The sequence below is a fragment of the Miniopterus schreibersii genome, assembly GCF_964146895.1.
Source record: "Miniopterus schreibersii genome assembly, chromosome: 17".
NCBI lineage: Eukaryota > Metazoa > Chordata > Mammalia > Chiroptera > Miniopteridae > Miniopterus > Miniopterus schreibersii.
The window spans coordinates 18,598,224-18,620,244 of NC_138117.1; the positions used below are offsets into that span (position 1 = coordinate 18,598,224).

Sequence of the window (22,021 nt, forward strand, 5' to 3'; positions counted from 1 at the left end):
TTGAGAGGCTGAGTGGACTGGACTTGATTACTAATGGGAGGGCAGGTCAGAGATGAAGTGAGAGCAGAAGTAGAGCTTTATACCTGGGTTTCTGGCTTGGACACCTTGGAAGGGGCATGGAAAAAGAGCCATGGCATCATTGGGAGCCCCCAAAGGAACCTAAGAAGTGAGAAATCTGAGGAGAGAATGTTTAAGAACACTAATAATTTAAGGAGAGGCCGGTAGGCAGATGACACCAGGACCAAGGGCAGAGAGGTTAATAATAGCAGTCATGAGCAGTAAATTAAGATGAAAAATGAAATCTCAGGGACATTTTCATAAAAATTGCTGTGATGTGATGGATGTGGAAGCCAGGTGGCTTAGGAGCCAATGTGAGGTGAGGAAATGGACACATTACTCCAGGCTGCACTTGAAGTGCTGTTACTCATGGAGAGGAGAGTTGTTGCCAGAGTGGGATGGAGGTTTTTGTAAAGTTTATTTTTATCATTTTTAAGTTTCATATGGTCTGTAGTATGCTTATAGGATGCAGGGAGCAGCTCATGGTGGAGAGGTTGAGATATGGGAGAGCAGGCCTCTGAAGGGGCCGGGGAGGCCCTGAGTGGGGGGCACAGGTGCAGGATTGGTCTGAGCAGGTTCACTGCTTCTCCTGAGGCTGAGAAAAAGAAGGCAGGTGGAGGCAGAAATAAGTACTTTGAAGATATTGGTTTGGGGAACTGAGGGAGTTTATATTTTTCAGCTTCAGTTTTTTGGCGAGGAAGAAGAGAAGGTTAGCCTTGGGAAAGCGTAGATGAAGAGACTGTGGTGGGCTTGAGAAGGAGGTCTGAAAGGCCACCACGGGAAAAAGGAGGAGCCAAGCGGTGACAGGTCTACCTGGCTTTGCATGGAGGGCCAGTGTGAGTTCAGCGGTAGCTTTTATAAAATGCAATGATCAAGACCAATGTGAGGGAAACCAGTGAGGTTCTAGGCCTTGAAGCAATAACTGGTGACGCTGAGCGGAGCTTTCTTACCTCTGTCATCACAGCTTTAGTTAGTGCTGATCCACAGTAAGGACATCTTGGTGCCTGTGTACCGCATGGGCACAGGTGACAGGCTTTACCATTACCACCCTGCAAGCAGCCTTCCCAAGGGACGAGCACCAATGACTGGGGCACTTGTTATTGGATTGCTTTCCAATTCGATAGCAAGCTTATATACATAAACAAAGGAACCCAGGCTACAGACCCTCCAGGTCTCTTCAGTGGTCGAGTTGTGGCCTATTCACTGACAGCAAAGGGAAACTGTTCAGCAGCTTCGAAGGAAAGTGATACTGGGAGACACTTGGATAAACCCCAAATAGGTCACTGCCTGGAAATGTTGCAGATGCTTAGACTGCCATTGTCTCTCTTCATTTTGCATGGGGCATCTTGCTTCACATCAGCTTTTGCTTGGTGGTCCAAATTCCATCATGTTTCTATCAAGTGCTGACTCTTAGTTGGAATTAGGTTTTTTTTAAGCCTCTCCAATTTGTCCTACCTGCAGGATTCTAAACTATTTTATTTGACAAACTGTGACCACCTCAGCATTAGGACACTGCAGAGTATATGGATCATCTGTGGCCTGGATTTCCTTTTCTCTCTTGGCATCAGTATGGATGGAAAGTTTGTAGCCCCCTACCCTAAATTAGTATATTGAAGCCCTGCTCCTCAGTGTGATGGTATTTGGAGGAAGAGCCTTGGGGAAGTAATTAGGGTTAGATTAGATCAGGAGAATGGGGTCCTCATGATGGGATTAGTGGCCTCATAGAAAAGGGAAGAGTCAGATCTCTCTCTCCATGCCCACACACTGAGGAAAGGCCATGTGAAGACAGTGGGAAGAGGGCCATCTGCCATGAGCTCTCTCCAGAAACTGAATCAGCTGGCACCTTGATGTTGGACTTCCAGCCTCCAGAACTGTGAGAAAATACATTTCTGTTGTTTAAGTTGCCCAGTCTGTGGTAACTTGTAATGGCAGCTGGAGCTGACGAATATAGCATCACAATGTAAAAACTAACCAACCAACTAAACAAACAAAAAAGGAAGAGCATGGTCACACATTTTTACCCAGCCAAACTCCTTCCAGTACTAAGAAGTCATCTTAGTTCTTGAGCAGCATGGTGACCACAGGATGCTATATGATGCCGTTCTGGAGGGTGGAGTGCCCAATCCTGGCATATAGCCCTTGTTCTTTAGCCTTCCCTTTCTTAAGGCTTACTTAGACTCTTAATCTTGGTATCATTAGGGTTAAATTTTGGATGGGAAATTGTATGAGACACATGCCGAGAACACTTGCTCTCAGTGGTATTAAATCTCCTTGTTATTTATTACCTTTTAGAATCCTCTAATTTACATGTGGTCTCTTCTCATATGAGTACTTCAAGTAAATCTGAATTTGTTTATACAATTTTATGGGTACTATAAAACCACAATTGAATTTTGGGACTTTGTAGTACTCTAGCCAAGATGCTCTCCAATTAGAATTAATTGCTGTTAATGCTGTTATGAGTGGTGGGTGCCCACTACGCCTAGACCTTTGTTCTACTAAATCCCCTAAGAGTCTCTACTTTATTCTTCAACAAAATAGACAGGCCCCTACAATATACGCTTTTGGAATTGTAATATAGGAGCAATATTGTGCCTCTCTGTTAATTAACCTTGTTAACCAAGGATTTAGAACATCAGTTGGTTAGTCAGAGGGCCTTTTGATCTTCTTAGTACACATCTACAGTTGAGTAGGATATCACTCTTGTGAAATAAGATGCCTTTTATTCTTAGGCATATACCAAATAGCTTTATTATCCTTTGAGTAATGATGTAATATTCTCATTTAATGAAATCGTGTATAAAGTGCTTAGCTTTGTGCCAGGCACAATAAATATTAGCTATCATTTTTATTATCATAACAAGTTTTTTTTAAAAAAAATTCTGAATGGAAAGGAAATATAAGGGCAGAGTTGTCAGAACCATACAGACAGATCAAGACAAACCAGTCCACAGTGAATTCCAGACTCCACATTCCTGTTACCCCTTGAGAGCCACTTACCCTCAAGATTTTTAAACTCTTTTCTTTTGACTCTCACAGGGTCTTCCAAGATACCTCTCATCCTTTCCTGCTCCCCACACAAAAGAAGGTAAGAGACAAAGGCTACTGTTTCTTTGGGAAGGCAGGTGCCCCGCCCAGCCTGGGAAGGAGTTCCAGGGTACGGTCATTAACACATTTTTCTTTTTTAAAAAAATATATCTTTATTGATTTCAGAGAGAGGAAAGGAGGGAGAGAGAGAGAGAAACATTAATGATGAGAGAGTTATTGATCGGCTGCCTAGCCCGCAACCTGGGCATGTGCCCTGACTGGGAATCGAACCCTGATCTCCTGGATCCTTGGTCAATGCTCAACCGCTGAGCCACACCCGGCTGGGCTAACACATTTTTCTTAATCTTCCTTTTATGGTGAATCTCCAAGGCATGAGAGCAGTTGGCTAGTTGATTAAACTGTAAGAATACAATCGATCTGAAATGGAGGCAGCACTGATCACTACCAATGCATAAAACTGTCCATCGTGGGGATAAACACCTCAACATGACTCTCAACGTGAAATACTAAACACCTGAAATTAACTACATGAGTGTGTTTTCTGGATTAATATGTAGCAGTTCATCTAATTCAGTAGAATGTCATTTTCTTTGATTTCTTTTTAGAGTTGGATGTAGGGTCACAGTCTACTAGCGATTTCAGGGAATGGACAGTAAGGCTCCCTCACAGTGGCACCTGATGTGCCTTCAGTAGGATTGGCACTTACTCTGTGAGCATCCAGGCCATGTACAAGTAAGCATTTGTGTGGCTTCTTTGGATAGATGGACACAGGAGGCTGGCTTTTTCTATAGCAGGGGGCACACAGAGGTTCAAAAAGGCTAAGGCTGAGAGCAAGGTGACAGGAAATCCAGAGCTCTGTGTCCTCTGGAAAGAGGACACTCCAGTTAAACACTCATCATGTGGGTGGTTCTCTCTCTCTTCCTTCCTTTTATGGCCAGCAGAGATGACAAAAATGAGCTCTTTTTATTAATTAAAAAAAAACTCAACAAAAAAGCAGATAGCAACATTATTTCAAAAGTATTGGTTGAAAATACTAATCCAGATAGAAGAACAAGAATGGTACTTATAGTCTCCAGATATATTCCATCAGACAAAAATCCCCGTCTTCACTGAAATAAGCAATATGTAGTGTTAAGTATCAGATGACATCAGCCATAGAGTTGGTCTTTAGCTCTTCTTTTTTTCAATGAAGTTATCCATTATATTGAGGGAGCCCAGATATTCATTTATGAGCATTGTCAACTTAACGGGAAGGATACTAAAGAGAAAAGAAGAGTAAATGTTCTCAGTTATCATTCATAAGAGCATCTTTACCCATGCAGCTGAAAAGCAGCGCCATCAACCTGTTGCAGATGAATTCGCACATGCACAATTGATGTGCATGCCTCAGAGTCACCCTGGGCTAGTCTACCATGTGGGAGGACACCAGCCCAGGGTCTCTATATCTCTCCTTGTTTTATTTACATGATTCAACTCACTTCTCATGTCCATTTCCAAAGCTTCCCTACACTATGTAATGATTGGCAGGAAGCAGCGATGTCTTGTGGAGTCTGATGACCTGGCTTGAAACCTAGTTGTCATTTACAATGTCATCTCAGGCAAGTTAGTTAGCGTGTGAGCCTCAGTTTCTTCCCGTGTAAAATGAGGTCATGGTCTTTCTTTCTGGGATGACTGTGAAGATTAGATGCAATAGCTTCTCAGATCTTTGGCAAGACCCAACTAAGACCGTTCATCGTCTCCACCCCAAGTGCCCCTCCTGACAGAGCACTCTGACCACGTGGATTCTGATGTTCACACTGCAGAGCGAGAGGCACAGGAAACAGAGCAGGCACAGTACACCTGAGGCTTGTAGTGGGGGGGGGGGTAAAGTAAAGGACCTGTGCTCGCTGTTCCTCTGGGGGCACCCCAAGAAATCCAGGTGGTTCCTGTCCTCCCCAGCTTCAGGTCTCTGGTAAATGTTACCTTTTCCAAGAGATCTTCCCTGAGTACCATACTGAAAATTAAATCTCAACCTGTACCCTTGCTCATTCCACTCTGGGAGTTCCTTTTCCTGCTTTGTATTTCTTTGTAGCTCTTATGACCACCCAGCATACCTTTTCTTTTACTTTATTATGTTTTGTTTGTTCCCTGCTCCTGACCCCCTAGGAAGGTAATTTCCACAAGGGCAAGGACTCTTGTCTCTCTTGTTCTTTGCTGTCACCCCCAATCCTAGGGTGGTCAGCAAAGCATGGATGCATGGCACACTCTAGGCACTCTCTAATGCTTGTGGGATGAGTATTGGAAGGAGTGTGTGATGTGATCCCTTCACTTAATTTAATGTTTTCAAAGCCTTCTCAGGAACTATGCAGATCACCCTCAATTGGGGCCTATCAAAGTAAATAGCAACTCTATAATTATTTTAAAAATTAGAAAAATGAAGTCTCATGTTCTTTACAATTCACATTTCTAACCTCTATTAGGCAAGTGTAGCCACTGTACTGTGAACATGCACACTGCCCAATAGAGTCATTATATTCACTCATTCACAAGCTTACAAGCATGGATTTCTACATCATAAATGAAATTGGACCTGGAGAATAAAGGTCAAGTTCAGAGTCACAGGCTTAGTACACGGCAGGATTATAACTCCAGATTTCAATCTCCTTGTCAAAGACCCTTTGCCCTATCCCACACGACTTTAGCAGCCATATCAATCACCAGTCCTGTGCTAGGTGAAGCCTGATGAAGTAAAGGGGTGTAAGAATGATTTTTGGTTAATTGTACAAAGTGGATACAATTAGCTAAAGAGAAAAGACTTTTGCTTAAGCAGGCAGGGCATCTCTTTCTTGTCAGGCCCTTCCCTGGAGCTGAAGGTACAAAACAGTGAGCAGAAACCAAATGGCCTCTGATCTTAGGAACCCACAGCCCAGTGGGGAGGCAGATGATCATCCAAGGATCTCAAAAATACGTGGTCAATGCAGCTGTGAGATGTTCTAAGGAGGCCAGGGTCAGATGCTAGGAGAGTGTGCATTGGAGCCATCTGGGATATTCTGGGAGGCCAGGGAAGGAATGCTTAAGCTAAGAGGGGGCATAGCACGTGCAAATGCCTGGGGCTGTTTCCAATACCAAGGACTGAGGGAGGGTGGTAGCAGAGGAGACTGGAGAAGCCAGTGTCAGGCCATATGGCTTTTATAAAATTATAACCCAGGCCTCACCCACAAAGATTCTGATTCAGTTAGAGGAGAAGGGACTAGATATAGGTATGTTTTACAAGTCTCCCAGATAAAGCAGCCAGGGTTGAGAATCATTAACCTAGGTTGACTGATGCTTATTCTGAGGGCTGGGAAACGAATTGTTAGCAGGGATGACACATTCAGATATACATTTTGTGTCCTTAGGATGCCCGCACATACATACCCCCAGTGAAGAAAAATGGAAACCTGTAAAAAAAAGGATTTAAAAAGCTTTCAACTTTTGTCTTTAAAAGATGAGAAGATAGAGACAATAGATGTGCATTTTTTCCTAATGCTACTTAGGTATTCACAGAATCTCTGGCATTAGAAATTTGAATTCAAATAGAGTGGTGCCAATTTAAATTCCAAGTCTTCAAAGAATTTTCTATTTGTCCTCAGAAATCTCTCTAAATCATGGCAGCTCCTTCCTTTAAAATGAAAACTTTATACTCACCTAGGCTTTTTATTTTTAAAAAAATGTTTCCATAAAAGAACCATAGGTCACACACATTTTTCTGATTTTTGTTGCAGTTGGGAATTTGTGATGTTAGAATTGTGTGATACCTTCCCAAATAAATTGCCTTCCAAATAAATAGGTTTGCTGATATTTAAAGAGTTTCTATAATATCTTACTTGATCCTTACAGATATTGTGAGGAAATTGAGGAACAAAGACATTAATGACTCCTTCAAGGTCAAACAGAAGTTAGTAGCCAAACCAGAACTAAGTCTCAGTTCTCCTGACTTCTAGCTTCATGGCCTTTTTTCTTTCCACATGCATGAATCCACTTCTTTTTGACAATAATGCTAAGCTGGCAGGATCCAGCTCCATTTTCTAGATCCCTGGGAGGCACTGCAACTATGCACATTTGAGATTATGTCAGCAAATGGGCACAAGGAAGGAATCAGAATTCATTAACAGATATTTTTTAGTCACTTCTCCTGGTAGGATTTGGAAAAGTTGTTAGTTGGTACATTAGAGAAGTCATAGAAGCAGATAGTTACCTTTTTAAAAACATAGCAATGTATAGAAACTTTGGTATATACAAGTACACCTTTTCTTGCAGGATAGCATCTACTATCTTCCTGGCTGCATATTCTGGTTCTATAATTGGTAACAGAAAAGGACAGCTAGGAGGTAAAAAAACAAAATCAAAAATGAACAAATTAATAAAAACAATTCTTACAAATTAAGAATAAAAAGGCTGTAAGACATTATCATTCATTTGCTTCTTTCCCTTCCAGATTTGATCTACTTCTATATTTATTCCCTGATTATCAACATAGTAATAATTAGAATTTGAAATAGAAAATGATTCTGATTAATACACTGATGTACAATATGCATACATGTAAAACCATATTAAACAAATGGTCTACTAGTATAAAGCAAGTCTTTGAAAACTAATTTCCTGTCATCTCCATGAGATGCAGAATGGGGCCCTTGTGTCCCTGCAATGATTTCCAGTTCTTCTGTGGAATCAGGGAGGAGGGAGTTGGATGGCAGAAAGGGAATGTTGAGTCCTGGGTAGACAAATGAGCAGATCCAGGCTACAAAGTGGCTACGAGTGGGACATGGCTTTGATAAACCATTCACATTAAACTCAACATCTGAAATACAAACACATTTGAGGAAATAAGAAATTCTGAAACCATTTATAAATCAGACTGAATCCTAAAGAAACATCTTTTTAAACAAGTTTAAAACACAGTTAGAAAAGCCCAGCCAGAGAGGCTCAGTTGGTTGAATGTCATCCTGTGCACGGAAAGGTTGCTGGCTCAATTCCCTCTTTAAGCATGTCCTCAGGTGAAATAAAAATAAAAAATAAAAATAAAAAACAGATAGAAAAAAAATCAAATAGATAGCCGATCATTTTTTAAAATGCAGTTTCTTTGAAATTATAGCACATACTTACCCAGTAGTACAACCTTCAAACATTCCAGTACTTATTAAATATGGGCACACAATAGTGGTTTTAATACCCTTTATTTTCTGGGCAAATAGTTCTACAAAAATAGATTCCGCAAATCCGCAGGCTGCAAATTTACTTGCGCAATAATCTGAAAAAGACAATGCTGATGGATATTCTGAAGTTTTAAAAATGGCATTACATTAAGGTCTCCTCATAACACTAGCAGAGAATTGGACAACAATGTCATAGTTCTTATTTTGTGTGATCTTGGTCCATTCCCACTGGGAGATGTGTGGGGTGAGTGGGGAGAGACAAGGTCGCATAAAGTTCAGTTGGTAATGACCCAATGGCTGCTGCTGGGAGCCTCCTATAGTCGCCCTGCTAGACTTGACTTCCACATTAATGAATGGTCAGACACATGCTAGCTGTTATGTGGGGCACATGGTGTGTGTGTCCGGTCCCTGTCCCAAAGAACTTCAACTCAGCTGGGGCAGGAAGACACACAAAAGAGGAAATACAGTAAGTGATGTAGTAGGCTAGGCAAGAGAGGGCGGCATGGGTCATGATACTCAGATTGAATTTTCTTCCAACTATAACTCTTTCTTCCACTTCCAGAAGAAAAACAAAGGCCTCTGTAGCTTAAAATTCAACCTCTTAAATATCTTGAAAATGCAGGGAGAGTGGAAAGTGGCATTTATGTCAGTTTTGAGCTTGCTGTCTTCAATCACTCTCACTTCAAGTAAACACCTGAATTTTCAGTTCACTGAATTTGGAAAAGTTTGGAGTAGAAAAGCATTTAGGTGTGCTTCTCCCTCCCTTTGCCTCACACAGTCAAGCGAGGTATATGTACTTGCCCTGTTGAGAAGCAGCTACCACAACTGGCAAGAACCAGGGTATAACTGTCAGGCATGGTGCTGTCAGGCCCACTGCTGTCCAAGAGGGCGGCTAAGCCCATAGAAGGAGGGAGGGGGGAGAAACCCTGACCAGCTTCTAGAATCATCTGAATCATCTGGTATAACTGCAGCTCACTGAGTCCCTCAACCCCTGAGATTAGGATGAGCAGATATGGCCCAGGACCAGAGAATCTGCATTATAAATAACACCCTTGGTGGTTCTGATGCAGGGGAGTTACAAAAGGCTTACACTTGTTTCTAAGGTCAGCTGGGGGTGGAAGAATCCATCTGAAGATATACAGTGTCAGAGAAAGGATTAATAGGAGCTATAAATATACCTGTATTATTTCAGAGTTTCATCATTTATCAGACATATAAGAGAGAAGTAATACTAATATGTGATGATTTCTGAGAATGACAGAAGAAGGCAAGTCCAAGGTACAGGGAGATATGTACAGACCTGTAATATTTTGAGTGACTTGTGGTTCTGAAAAACCTATTCACATAACTGAGATGAACTGTGCTTAGACTAGGATTGTGAATCTTGAACTATGCTGCTTAGCTCAGAAGCATAAGGAAGTGCCCAATGGGTAAGCATGGCAAAGTTGCAGCTAGCTAGGGTTTCTCATGCCCAAGTCTCAGGGATCTGTGTCAACCAGTACTCAGAATGTTGCTCCAGGGGATGCCCTGCTAGGGAAGGAGAAGATTTCTGCTGCTCCCAGCTCCTGAGTTGGGCCACCTTCACTGAGGATCCTGGTGTATCTCTTTGCCCCCTCCCCACTGCTAATGTGAAGTCAGTTGCAAGAGAGGTGAAAATGACAACCACTTCCTGCAAGTCTTCCAACCAGTGGGAAAACAAAGAGGTGAAGTTTAAGTTTCTTGGGGTGGAGAAATTATCTCCAAACTGACAGCAGGGGGAGACTTCAGAAGGCAGAGTGGTCACCTTTACCATTCTGATGACAGTGCCAGAGGAACTTGGGAGGGATGGTGACTTTGCTAATCACTTGTGTAAAAACATTCAACAAGGTCTCTGTTTTTTCTTAAACCCAGGGGATTGCATAAGACCTAATGATTCCAAGGGCGTACTTCAACTTCCGGTAAGTATATCTGATGGCAGTTTTGATGCAATATGTAGTTCTCACCCACTTTTCTTATTGAATAGACTTCTTAATTTATTATTGGTGCATCAAGTCAATGCTGGTTACTCAGAGATATTATGTAAGTTAAAGTTAGAAAAAATGTGCAAATGTGAAATACCACACTTTTCTTACCTGCCATCCCATTTACTCCGATTAATCCAGCTGAACTTGAAATGCAAACCAAATGTCCATGGGCATTAGCAATCATAGCAGGTAGAAAGGCTTTATAAGTCTAAGAAGAACAAAGTAAAACTTTTAATATTTTATACCACATTTTACACTTTTTCAGATGTTTATGTGGTCATTGTGATTAAAAAATTTTTTTTAAGCTCATAAAAATACCTGAAGGCACTGGGATATAAAAACTTAAACATCTGGAAAGTAACCATCTTAACTTGTTTAACCTATTAAACCAACATTTTCCTCATGGCATACCAATATTATTACAAATAATTTATTCAGACTTATTTTTGCTCATATTTGACTTAAAAAACCACAGTATTAAGACAATAATTGAAGCAGTACAGGAGAATCTTAGTTGTGGCAGCCACAATCCAAAAAGACAAAGATCTGATTATTTAGATTATAATCAAGAATGAGATTATTTAGATTTACATTGCCTTCTTTCCCTCCGGGATCATATTTAAATTTCAAATTTTTCTGAAGAGTGTTCACAGGACATCCTGCTGTTGGCGTCAGTTGAAAAATATCACTTAGTTTTTAAATTTATCTCTACTTCTTTGAATAATGGTTTCTTAATTTTATTCCCTGTCATTAAAGAGAATATCTGTTAGGAAGAGGGGGATGTTGTATGCTGTGTTTGAGGACTACAGAGCTCCTTTACCTTTGATGTGGGATTTGGAGAAAGAAGATAAAGGAGAGCAATGAGCTTTGGGAGAAGATGTATTCTGCAACAGAGACATAATTAACAAAATATGGATAACTGCATATTATTTCATACATTTATAGTTCATATTTGTTTCCTAATATGAATAAATATGAGAAAAGGGATCTCTTATAAAAGTCAACCAACTTTTGTCTGCATCATAAAGAGTTACAGAGGGAACCTAACACACGCAGAGAGAAAATCAAAACAAGCAGCATAGTGAAACACCCTGGCTTCTCCCCAGGGACACTCCCCTCAGGAGCCTTGTCACCATGAGCTCTCTCTCCCTCTGGCAAGTAAGTGCCTACTCTGTGCAAGTACTCAAAGAATGTACTTGGACTTGCCCGGAAAAAGTATACAGAGCGAGGGGATGTGAGGGGAGGGCAGGGGCCAGGGAAACATCAGTATTTCAGGAACATCTAGAAGAAGAGTGAGAGAAAGAAGAGATAGAGGAGACCATGAAAGAGACCAGGGAGGCCGAGCGGTGGGAAAAGAACACGAAAGCCACGGGAGTGGAGACTTTCAAGGAGATTGTCTTCATTCCGACGGTATGTTCCAGCTTCATTCTAATGAAGCAGAGGGGCATTTGCAACAAGACAGCATAAATCACTTGCAGTAGTTCTTGAAGGAGCATGGTGGCCACTTAGTTCTGAATCTTTCCATCTTTTTCCTGAAGACCAAAGAGAACACCAAGAGTACCTCCAGCACCATGACATTTTTGGTGAAATGAGGGGACAGAGAACCTACAGACTCCAGAAAACATTTGAAGACTGTGAAAGGAGAGTTGGGCGGAAAGTCCACATGGAGAGGTGTGAGGAGAATGGAGGGGATCTCATGAATCGCACTCCCGGAGCACAGCTGGCCCAGGGAAGGGCGAGCTGTGAGCGGGTGGGAGGGAAATGAGCTCAAGGGCTGGGAGAGGCAGACGAGGGAGCGCGGCCCGGAGAGGCCCAGCATGGCCAGGCTCAGCAACGGCCAGGAAAACGAAATGTCTGCAAGTAGGCACATGGCTGTGTCCCTTAATGCCCACAGCATGTAGTCACCAGGTACTGAGTCAGGTGACCGAATGGCTTGGTTGGCCCAGAACAGACCTGATTAATGCTTATTAAGAATGCCCCCTTTCACTTTCAAAGGGTTCCAGCTTAGGCCAATGATAAGGTCGCCCTGGTCATGTCTAAGTGCTGTCACTTGCTGTGTAGCCTTGAGCAAACTTTTTAACTTCTGTGACTCCTTATCTCACTGAGCTGTTTTAAGGCTCATTCCCGAGGTGCCTACGATAGTGCCTGGCAATGAATAAACAATATTAGTGCCATGAGGACAGTGTGTCTTTGTAGGATCTCTGGGCAGGACCTCTAGGAGGTGTGGGTTGAGTTGGATTAGGAGATGACTGGGTGGACCAGGATAATCTAAAATTGAGAAGCCTGTGCTTTATTTAGAGGCTAATCTTTATTATGAGAAGAAAAATATAATTACCCATAAATGCGCTTTGAAATTCACATCGAGACTCTTTTCCATAAGCTCATCTGGGCAGTCGAGGAACTTTTTGCCTGTTACGATGCCGGCATTGTTGATTAGGATGGAAACGTCACCAACTTCTTTTTTAACCTGCATTGAGTAACAAGAGCAACACCATCAATGTAGTAATTTCTTATGTGACCTAGGTTTTACTTTCCCCCAGTTTTATACACCTCTTATCCTTGTTAACACAGACTGAGTCTATGCAGTCTGAAAACAAAGCACGTTTTATTTCCTTTGCTGAGTGTACAGTGTATCGGCGATCCAAGTCTGATGTTTTTCTTCTGATTCCTCCCCTCCTTATGATAGTTCCAACACTGCAATGCTGCTTTCCTTCTACATTTAGAGCTACTCTTATACTTGGTGAATAGTAACTTTGTTCTATGCTCTAAGCAGCATATCATTTTAATCAATGTGATAGGACATACGCCGTTATAGTCATGTCATATAAATTAAGCCCTAGCAGACATGGAGATGGGGTGGCGTAGGGAGTAAATGGAAGAAGTGTGATACTCCTATCCATGCTTTAAACACACAGCATAGTTCAGAACCTGTCTGTCCTGTTTTCATCAACTGGCTGGTTTTCTTCTCCCTCCCCAAATTTTTAGGCATAAGATCTTTGAAGGGAGGAACAGAATAGGTCCTATTGGCCGCTATAACTCTGTAGATATTCAGTAACTTTTATTTAAGAAATAAAAATTCTGGGTGGGACACTGGAGCCTTCCCCTTAGAGCACATCTTTAGTGTGTAGCCCTGGCTGTTGTGTCAGACATGAGCACAAGATTTGCCAGGATTGATGACAGGAGACAGTGCTGTCCCTTTGCTCCTCTTTGTGTTTTGAATTTCATTACTGTAATTTATATCACACACCAGGAGCCTGTCCCCCAAATCCGAGGAAACCACTGGTTGCAGTTGCCATGTGCTGCATGGGAGGCTCACAGCAGTACCACCTACATCTCTAGCTCTGTGTGTGTACATATGTGCACACCTGCATGTGTGTGTGCATATGTATGCACCTGCCTGGGTGGACGGTGCAGTGTGGTACAGGGGAGGATGGGTCCCAGCAATGAGGATGACATGTGTTAGGCATTTACTAGTCAACTAGGTCTGTAGTCTAGAGAAAATTCAGAGTGAAATAGAGATGAAGGAAATCTCATTCTATGTTAGAGTTTTCAGATAAAAGCACTTGAAACAGTCTAACAAAGTCTGATTTGGAGAGTGGGTAGATATATGTTGTCAAATCCAAACTGAACAGCAAGGCTAGAAACCATGAGGTAAGCCCTACCTGAGGCAGAATCAAAAGCTGGAGAGGTGTGTGGACTGGGAGACAGCACTAGCATTAGAGGCTGATGTCTGAGCTCAGAGTGAGAATGGCAAAGCTAGAAGTTACATCTAAGAGAAGTAAATAGGGATGTGTGTTCCACCCCCACCTCTCAGATGAATAGAGCATGTTATCAAACACTTGATGAGAAAAACATCAGATTTTAATTTCAAAGTAGGCACTGGGGGTTTTGTTAGCCATGGTTCACATCTTTGCAGTATATAAAAATTGTATATTTATGATTCATAAAAAAAGCTAGGGACACAAGTTTTGAAACGTACTAGACTAAGCACTTGTGACAGGATTTTTCATGTGAATAATCTTCTTCTCTATTGATTTATCTATTTCATATATAAGATTATCTTGCTCCCAAGTCTATTTTTTTTCCTTTAAGCATGAAAAGGTATCACAAGTATTCAGCCTCTGCTACGCTAGGGAGAAAAGGGATCAGGTTTAACTGTGTGTGACTTAACAACATAGTTAATACTGCTGACTAATCATAACACAATAAACTGTCATCCTGGGATGAGAGTAAGTTTGTTGGTATTGTGTTGTTTTATAAGGGGCTTGGGGGGTAACATCTAAGGGAAAATGCAACAGATTCTAGTTTTACTAGTTTTCTTTCTTTCCGCTATTTGCATTCATTGTTCCCCTTGTTGTAAGAATGTGACAACAGTCTATCCAGACCTGGGTGACAACTTTAGGAAGACCTGCACATAAGCTGTGCCCACCTATGAACATCCACACTGCGACAACAAGGACCCACAGGAAGGCTGTGTGTGTCAACTCCACACTGCCCCGGGTGGCCAATTTGACTGTCCCCACCACTATTTATGAGTCATAGTGGGCAACAGGTCAAAGTCTACTTCTACCAGTGGCCATGTGGTTTAAAAGATGAAGCAATCCTGAAGTTTGATCTTGGATATCAGGAATCAGTAATAAACCTTAAAAAATTTTCATAGACACTACAGATACAAACTTACCTCATTTTTACAAATAAGGCAAGACCCTCCACCAACTCGCTTTATTGCCGTGGTCTGGAACTGTATCCTCAATATCTTAGAGGTATGCCTCTAATAAGGTGGTGTTTTTTTCTGTTGAACCAGTGCAGCCAATTAGAAGTATTCCCAGCAAAATTGATTATGATTTGGCTTGTCCAAGAGATCACAGTCATTAAATATATAGGTAAATATATATCCACATGCCACATTAAGGATAAGTGACTACATAGCTCTAGCTTGGTCTTGTGTTTATTGTTCAAAATGACCTCTCATCCAGGATGGCAGGTATCAAGGTTGGACTTTCAGTGCTAACTATGAGCTAGGGACACAAGCTGTCAAGGTTATTGGGGTCTGAGTGGAGATAAAACACTGTCTACTACTCCAACAATTTTCACCTCAATTACTCCTCTATGGCATACTTCTTAAAAATTCTCTGGTACCATCCCTCTATCCAGAATAAGAAGAGTAAATGCTTGGTTTATAAGGGTGGAAAGTAGTTCGCTTCTCCTGAATTCAGAAGAGCATATAATTAATTGTGTGCAAGACCCAGAAGTAAGAAAAGTTGAACAACAGGCTAGTAATGTGCCATGTTTGACCATTTCTGATGCTGAGCATCTTGGGCAGAACTAAATTATGGATATGAAGAGGGAACTAATTATTTGTGGAGCACCTCATATTAGCTTGCTCCGTATCTGAAGGTGTTAAGTGTTTGAATATGAGCCAGTTATTGCTTAAGAATGGCCAGAGAAGTTGTTTGTAGTCAGTCTAAGTCAACCTGCCAGGTGATTGGTACTTCAAATGCAAAAAGCTGAATGTATGAGGTTGGCTCAGGCAAAGACACAACTGTACCTTGCAAGGTGGTCCCAGTGTGAGCCCATGCTAGTTTGTCAAGTTTGGATCTCCAGATTGTTCTGGGCAGCGTCTGATTGGAGATGGTAGAAAAGATGTGTGAAATGTAAAGACAAAAGTTAAAAACTCACTGGCCAGTGACCTGCAAACCTTTCCACTAGGAAGTGAGGTGGGAAGTGGCAGGAGATTTCAGTTAGAGCAGAGAAGCTGTACAAGAACTTTCCAATGTGGTTGCCTGCTTGTCACAGGTTGGTCTGGTTCCTCCCTTCTCACTAAATGGGGGAACTCCGGGAGCCACACAAAAAAAGTGGCCCTGGGAAGTCATGTATGGAATGCTTGTGCCAACATGAAGGCAGAGAAATCCTTAATAAGGAAAGGAGACAGCCAGCAAACAAGTATGTGCCTCTACAAAATAAGAAAACCCTTACCATTGGCATATTGGAGCTTTGGTTTCCCAAAAGCGTTCTTTGTACGAGCATCTTTATCATCACCAAAGGAATGACTGAGGTTAACAGTCTTTACAAAATATTCTGATTTCTCATGACAACTTAAGAGACATACACTTTCAAATGAAAGGCATTGTGGTGGAGTGGAAATAGCTGGATTTAAAATTAGACTGATTTTAGGCTTATATCCTGGCTTAGCCACGCACTGGCTCTGGGACCCTGAATAGGTAATATCTCTGCCTCAGTTTCTTTATCCTCAAAGAAGGCTGCTCTCACCTACCTTATATTATGATAAGGGCCAGCACAGTCAGTTTGGAGTGGTGGTTAGAGTACCTACTCAGGAGTCCACAGACTCATGACCCAGCTGTAGCTTTGCTTATTAGCTGTTTCTTAGGTAAGCTATTTACCTGCCCTAAGTCTTGGTTTTCTCATTTGTGAAATAGGGATACTAACAGGCCTTACTTTACAGGATTATGATACAATACGTACAGGGTGCTTAGCGTGGTGTATTGCATACAGTGAGAACTCAAAAATCCTAATTCCCACTTCCCCTAAAAATTTTAAATTAAAGGAATGTTGGAGACAGGAAAATTGGCACCGAGAAAGGGAAACAGATAAAGAAACGACAGAGTTCTTCCTCCCCAGAGCCAAGAGTAAGGACCCAGTATTTACCTGGTGGGCCACTCTATACACATCCTCCCTTCGGCTGCAGTCACAGGTGTAGGCACAGGCCCGCGTGGCCCCGGCGTCCCGCGCCATGCTGCACGTCTCCTCGTTCCTGTCCTGGTTGATGTCCCAGAGCACGAGCACGGCTCCCAGGCGGGCAAACATCAGGGCCAAGAGCCTTCCGATCCCGCTCCCGGCGCCCGTTATGAGCACGATTTCACCCGCAACGCTCTTCCGTGGCTTGGAGATTAAGGTGAAAATCATAGTCTCCAGAAGAATAAACACTGATTTTCCCAAGAAAACGAATGCATTCTTCGCTGAGTTCAGGTTGGGGGCCATATTCTGACTGACACCTATAAAAAAAGGCAGACTCATGTAAAAACCTAGGTGTCTGCTCCGAGTTTGCCAACCACAAAGAGCTCACACTTCCCGGGACAGTGAAAGAAACTGAGGAACGTGATTGAAACATCGCTCCTGGTCGCAGACTCTGACCTTAGGGAGAAGAAGGGACCTCCCCGCAGGACTGTATCTTGGCCAACTTTCATGCACAGCACCAAGCTCAAGATCAGCACATATCTGCGTGTCTGCTAAACTTTGTAGGTGACAAATGTTCATTAACCAGGAACTGTAACCATGCCCGAATTTAACCCAAAGAAGACGTTCATTATTTCTCAGAGTTAATCTTTCTTCCTAATAATTGTGAGTCCTGTTGGCTGATTTATGTTCAAAGTCTTGACCATACCATAATGTTCATGACAACGGCTATGCCTTTGGTTTTCTTTCTGTCTCCTTTTAGGTTTGTGCTTTCTTCTTTGCACTGTTGTTTAATTATCTGTCACTATTTCAAATCTGAGATTCAAGAGAAAAATGTAAAATCCTATTTGCAAAATGTATTTTAAGAAGAGTAATTAGATGTTCTAAACCATTTCTGACGAGTTCACTGTCAGCTCTGGATACCCTTTCCCCAACTCTGAGCCCCTGTGCCATATCACTTACCAATGGCACCTGTGATTGTCAGATATCAGTGAGAGACAGGTCTGCGTTCCTGTCTTGTCCTGTCCTGTCCTGTCCTGCCCCTGCATGACTGTGAAACCTGGGGTAGGCTCCACAGCCACTCTGCACCGAGGTCTCCTCATCTCTACTTGCTGGTTCTGTGACACAGAGTGGTTTTGCAGAAAATAAGAATATATGTGATGTGCTTGACCACATGCTGGCTCACAGTGCTTTACAAATGTTACTGTGTTTCTCTGATTCCTGGTGCTGCTCACCAACAAGGTGAATGATTAACAAATCTCTTGACAAGCTCAGACTGGGCTCCATGCTATATGCTATTATCAGTCACTCATACTTCAGTGGAATGAGTTTATAACATGCTTTACTGACAACCTGCTGAGAAAAAAGGGAAGGTCTTATTTCTTCCAGGAGGAGAAGACATGTTCATCAGGGGGCATACTGTAATGAGGGTGGGAGGTTTCCCTGAGTGGGGTGTCCAATTGAGAGACACAGAGGAGGGCTGGCGATATTCATTAAAGAACAACAGGTCCTCACTTTGCAGTCTGGTTGAGGACAGACCAGTTACTATTAATGACTATGGGTGGATAGATTCATCTATAGGAGGGTTTGGGGCATGGTCAGATCCTTCGGAAATTGTTGTGACCTACACTGCTGTTTCTTGGCTCATTCTTCAGATGAGGATCAGAAAGAATTTGTATGCGGTTTCTCCAAGGTCCCTGTGCTAGCTAGTGCACGGCCAGTTTATTGAGCCCTGATTATGTTTATTGAGCATTGATGCTGGGCACCAGGGTTGAAGGGATAGCAGCCTCCCATATTCTCGGGCCTGGTGAGCTAAGGATTTAGTTGAAAAGACAAGTATTAAATTAATAAATACATCATGCCAAGCCATGGTATTATAAAGAAAAGTGCAGGGAGCTATAGAGAATAGAAAGGAGATGTAATTTAAATTATGGTCAAGGTCGGAAGCAACAGGAGAGATTTGCTGGGAATCAACATTTGAGGGGATATCAATATGATGAATGGTGAGAGGTAGACAGATCTGGGAGTACCTTGCCCAGTAGAGGGACAGAAGAACCTTAAGATAGGTTTGACCTGTGTGTGCAGTACTGTCCAGGGACTAAGAACGCTGGAGTAGGAGGCATGGACATTCTAGTTAAACAAAGAGTGTTTTCTGCTGTGGAGCACTGGGTTTTTACCATACTTGGGATGAAATGGCCTTTAAACTCTCTGGCATCTTTGTTCAAATTTATTTTCACAGAGTAGCTTGGATAATTGCTTGAGCATCCCAGGCCCTCCAGGACTTGGAAAGAATGTGCCCTGAAGGGTGAACAGTGATATTTGGACTCTTACTTTAAATAGTCATGGGGTGTGTACCTGCAGACCTGTAAGGATGAGGGTCAGACTTCTCACAGTACTGTGATACTCTGGGCACCCTCCCCAGGTAGCAGTCTGGGCACTGCCAATACTCCTTCCATGAGGAGGCCAACACCAGGTGACCATGCGCCCTTTAGGATCAGTGCTATATAAGTCCAAGCCAGAAGGACAAAGGTCTACTTCTCTCATGAGGCAGGTGGCTAGGAGTCTTACCACTGACTTGGGTGACATCATAGTTCCTACTGCCAGGGGTTCTAGGCTCCAGTACTCCAGTCTCAATGTGTGTGTAGGTCTTCAGTACAAGACCTAAAACAGGTTCACTGTTTGTCCCTGTCCTGGCAGAGGCTTACGAGTTTCTTAAGAGTATGACATCCTGAGGGTGTCATACTTCTTTGGGGTTTAGGGTGTCTGTTGGGGATCTGCACAGGCAATGAGTTTAGAGATTAAAGTTTGGGTTGGAATTCTGGATTTGCCAATCACTTCTCTGCAACCTTTGCAAAAATTATTTCACCTCCTGTGCCTCAGTTTCCGCCTCTAAATAGGGGATGCTACCAGTACGTACCATTCCTTGTGAAATAGGGAAGCTGTGGGAATTAAATGAGTCAATGAAGGTAAAATATTAAGGAGTGCTATATGGTTATATGGTCAATGCTACCACATATGAAACTTTCGGGGAAAAAAGAGATCCTCATTGCCCAACTTCCCCAGCCATCTCCAGGTGCATAGGGTGGGGTGGGGTGGGGCAAGAGGATTTGGGCTGGATTTCAGGGGCTGCCCGGTTACAGGCCTTGCTAGGCACATATGACAGCAAAATAAATATCAGCTAGTGTTACTGCTGGCGTATAAGTTAATGATCCCTGGCTATGCCAGTTAAAGATGGTTATAGTAAGTATACTTACAAACGAAAGCAAATGTAAAGTTCCATTTTAGTGTAAAGACTCTGCCTTACTTAGGAAATGACAGCATATTAAATTTACTCAGGCTGGCCCTGGACGGAGTGGCTCAGCTGGCTGGGCGTCGTCCTGGGCACTGAAAGGTCCCCAGTTGGATTCCCAGTGGGCACAGGCCCGTGGGTTTTCAGGCTCCATCCCCGGTAGGGGGCGCGCCAGAGGCGGCCAACGGACGATTGGTGTTTCTCCCTCTCCCTGTCCCTTCCTCTCTCCTCTCTCTCTCTCTCTCTCAAAATCCATACAAACATATTTTAAAAGAAAATTTAAATGGAATCAGGTTGAAGATTTCTTTGACGTCTCCATCCCATGTCCTAGCCTCCTAGTCCTAAAGCTGAACCAACCTGGTGCAATCAATATAAACCGGTGACTGACGCTTCCCCGGCCCGGGCAAGTTGGTCCTGGTAGGGGGGCAGTGAGGGGTAGGGGGAAGGACTGGGGCGCCGGGGAGGGAGAGGTAGACGCACTCAGCAGCCCGGAGCAGGGGACCTGGGCAGAATGCACCGGAGAGGAGGCCAGGGAGTCATCAGCCCCTGCTCCGCGCTGGGAGGGCGGCCAGCCGCTCCCCGCCCCGGGCTCGGGCCTCCGGGACCGAGCCGCCTGCGCGCTCTCGGGGCGCCGCTCCTCGGCCTCGCCCCCGCCCCCGCTCCCTCGGCGCCCCCGGCCCAGCGCTGACGCCCCCTGGCGCTCGGGTCTCCACGAGCGGCCGCTCCCGGAGGTCGTGCCCACCCCTGGCCCCGGACTTCGCCCACTCACCCCGGACACGCTGCCCTCGTCACCCGCGGAGAAGCCGCCTGGTTGGCCGCTGGCACCCCGGCACTGCTTCGCGGCCCGACGAGGCTCAGGGTTTGTCCCCACACCTGCTCCAGGCCACTTGGGAAGGCGGGTCGGCCGCGCCGCGCCAGGGGTGGGGCCAGTCTGGGGACCCAGTGCCAAGTGGGCAGCGCTCCTTTCCTTTTCCCCAGCTGCCAGATTTAGAAGCTGGAAGTTAGGTCGCCAGGACCAGATGCGCGCTCCAGCAGTTCAAACGTAAGCACCCCTGGGCGTTTAAAAATCCCCGTGGGCAGGCGCCTCGGGCGCGAGGCCCGGAGCGTGAGCGTCGCCCGGGAGCCAGGAGGGCGCGGTTCCAGTCCCCGTGGGGGCTCGCGCGGGGTGCGCGCTCCACCCCCAGCAGGGGCCGTGCGGTGCAGGAGGCAGCGGATCAGTGACCCTCTCGTCCTTGATGTTTCTCTCTCTCCCCTCTCCCTTCCTCTCTCTGAAATCAATAAAGATACAGGCTGCCCCCTGGATTATTAAATCAGAATTTCTGAGTGGGAAGGGCCCCAGGTGTTTCCACTGGCAGCACCGAAGCTGGGAACCGTTGTGTCAGAGAACACGCAGGAGGCAGGTGCGGAGTCGGTGCGGGGGTGGGGGCTGGTCTTGGCTGCGCAGCCAGCGGGGGCTGTCCAGCAGCTTCCGGCTCTGCCGCCTGGGATCAAGATTAACAGCCTCCTTGGTCCCGCTGTGGTAAGCAGTGTGGGAGTGGGAGAGCTGCGGGCAGCCGTGGGGTGCTAGCAGGAGGGGAGGGGGAAAGGGGGGAGGGGAGGGGAAGGGAGAGGGAGAGAGGGAGGGGGAGGGGGAGGGGGAGAGGGAGAGGGAGAAGGGGGAGGGGAGGGGAGAGGGAGAGGGAGGGAAAAACTTGTTTTAACAAGGTGAAGGTGAGAAGAAGAGAAAAAGTCAACAGTGCACTCCCATCCAATCA

The 22,021-nt window shown here is 44.2% G+C and overlaps 1 protein-coding gene across 4 annotated transcripts; it reads right to left on the reverse strand.

Moving 5' to 3' along the window:
* Window positions 1-3,243: 3,243 nt before the first annotated feature.
* On the reverse strand, window positions 3,244-21,671 carry SDR16C5 (short chain dehydrogenase/reductase family 16C member 5). Of its 4 annotated transcripts, none has more exons than XM_081117021.1 (7): window positions 21,037-21,671; window positions 16,952-17,298; window positions 12,621-12,752; window positions 10,394-10,493; window positions 8,233-8,377; window positions 7,322-7,447; window positions 3,244-4,363 (listed from the first exon to the last, which is right to left on the reverse strand). In XM_081117021.1, exons 2-7 carry the CDS (start codon window positions 17,282-17,284, stop codon window positions 4,273-4,275), a joined length of 927 nt encoding a protein of 308 aa, XP_080973147.1. In that variant the 5' UTR covers window positions 17,285-17,298; window positions 21,037-21,671; the 3' UTR covers window positions 3,244-4,272. The 4 variants fall into 4 exon arrangements, with proteins under 4 accessions (XP_080973147.1, XP_080973148.1, XP_080973150.1 ...); XM_081117022.1 differs by having other exon boundaries at window positions 7,322-7,421; window positions 21,037-21,517; XM_081117024.1 differs by lacking the exon at window positions 8,233-8,377 and having other exon boundaries at window positions 7,322-7,421; window positions 21,037-21,517.
* Between the last annotated feature and the right edge of the window lie 350 nt (window positions 21,672-22,021).

Bases quoted from the DNA above. Each gene is read 5' to 3' on its own strand.
- SDR16C5 (XM_081117021.1), bottom strand. From the start codon at position 17,284: ATGGCCCCCAACCTGAACTCAGCGAAGAATGCATTCGTTTTCTTGGGA. The intron at 10,494-12,620 runs GTAATTATATTT...TGTTCTTCTTAG, and splicing joins ATTTCAAAGCGCATTTATGG to ACTTATAAAGCCTTTCTACC. The intron at 4,364-7,321 runs GTAACTATCTGC...TTTTCTCTTTAG, and splicing joins ATTGCTATGTTTTTAAAAAG to TATCCTTCCCGTTAAGTTGA.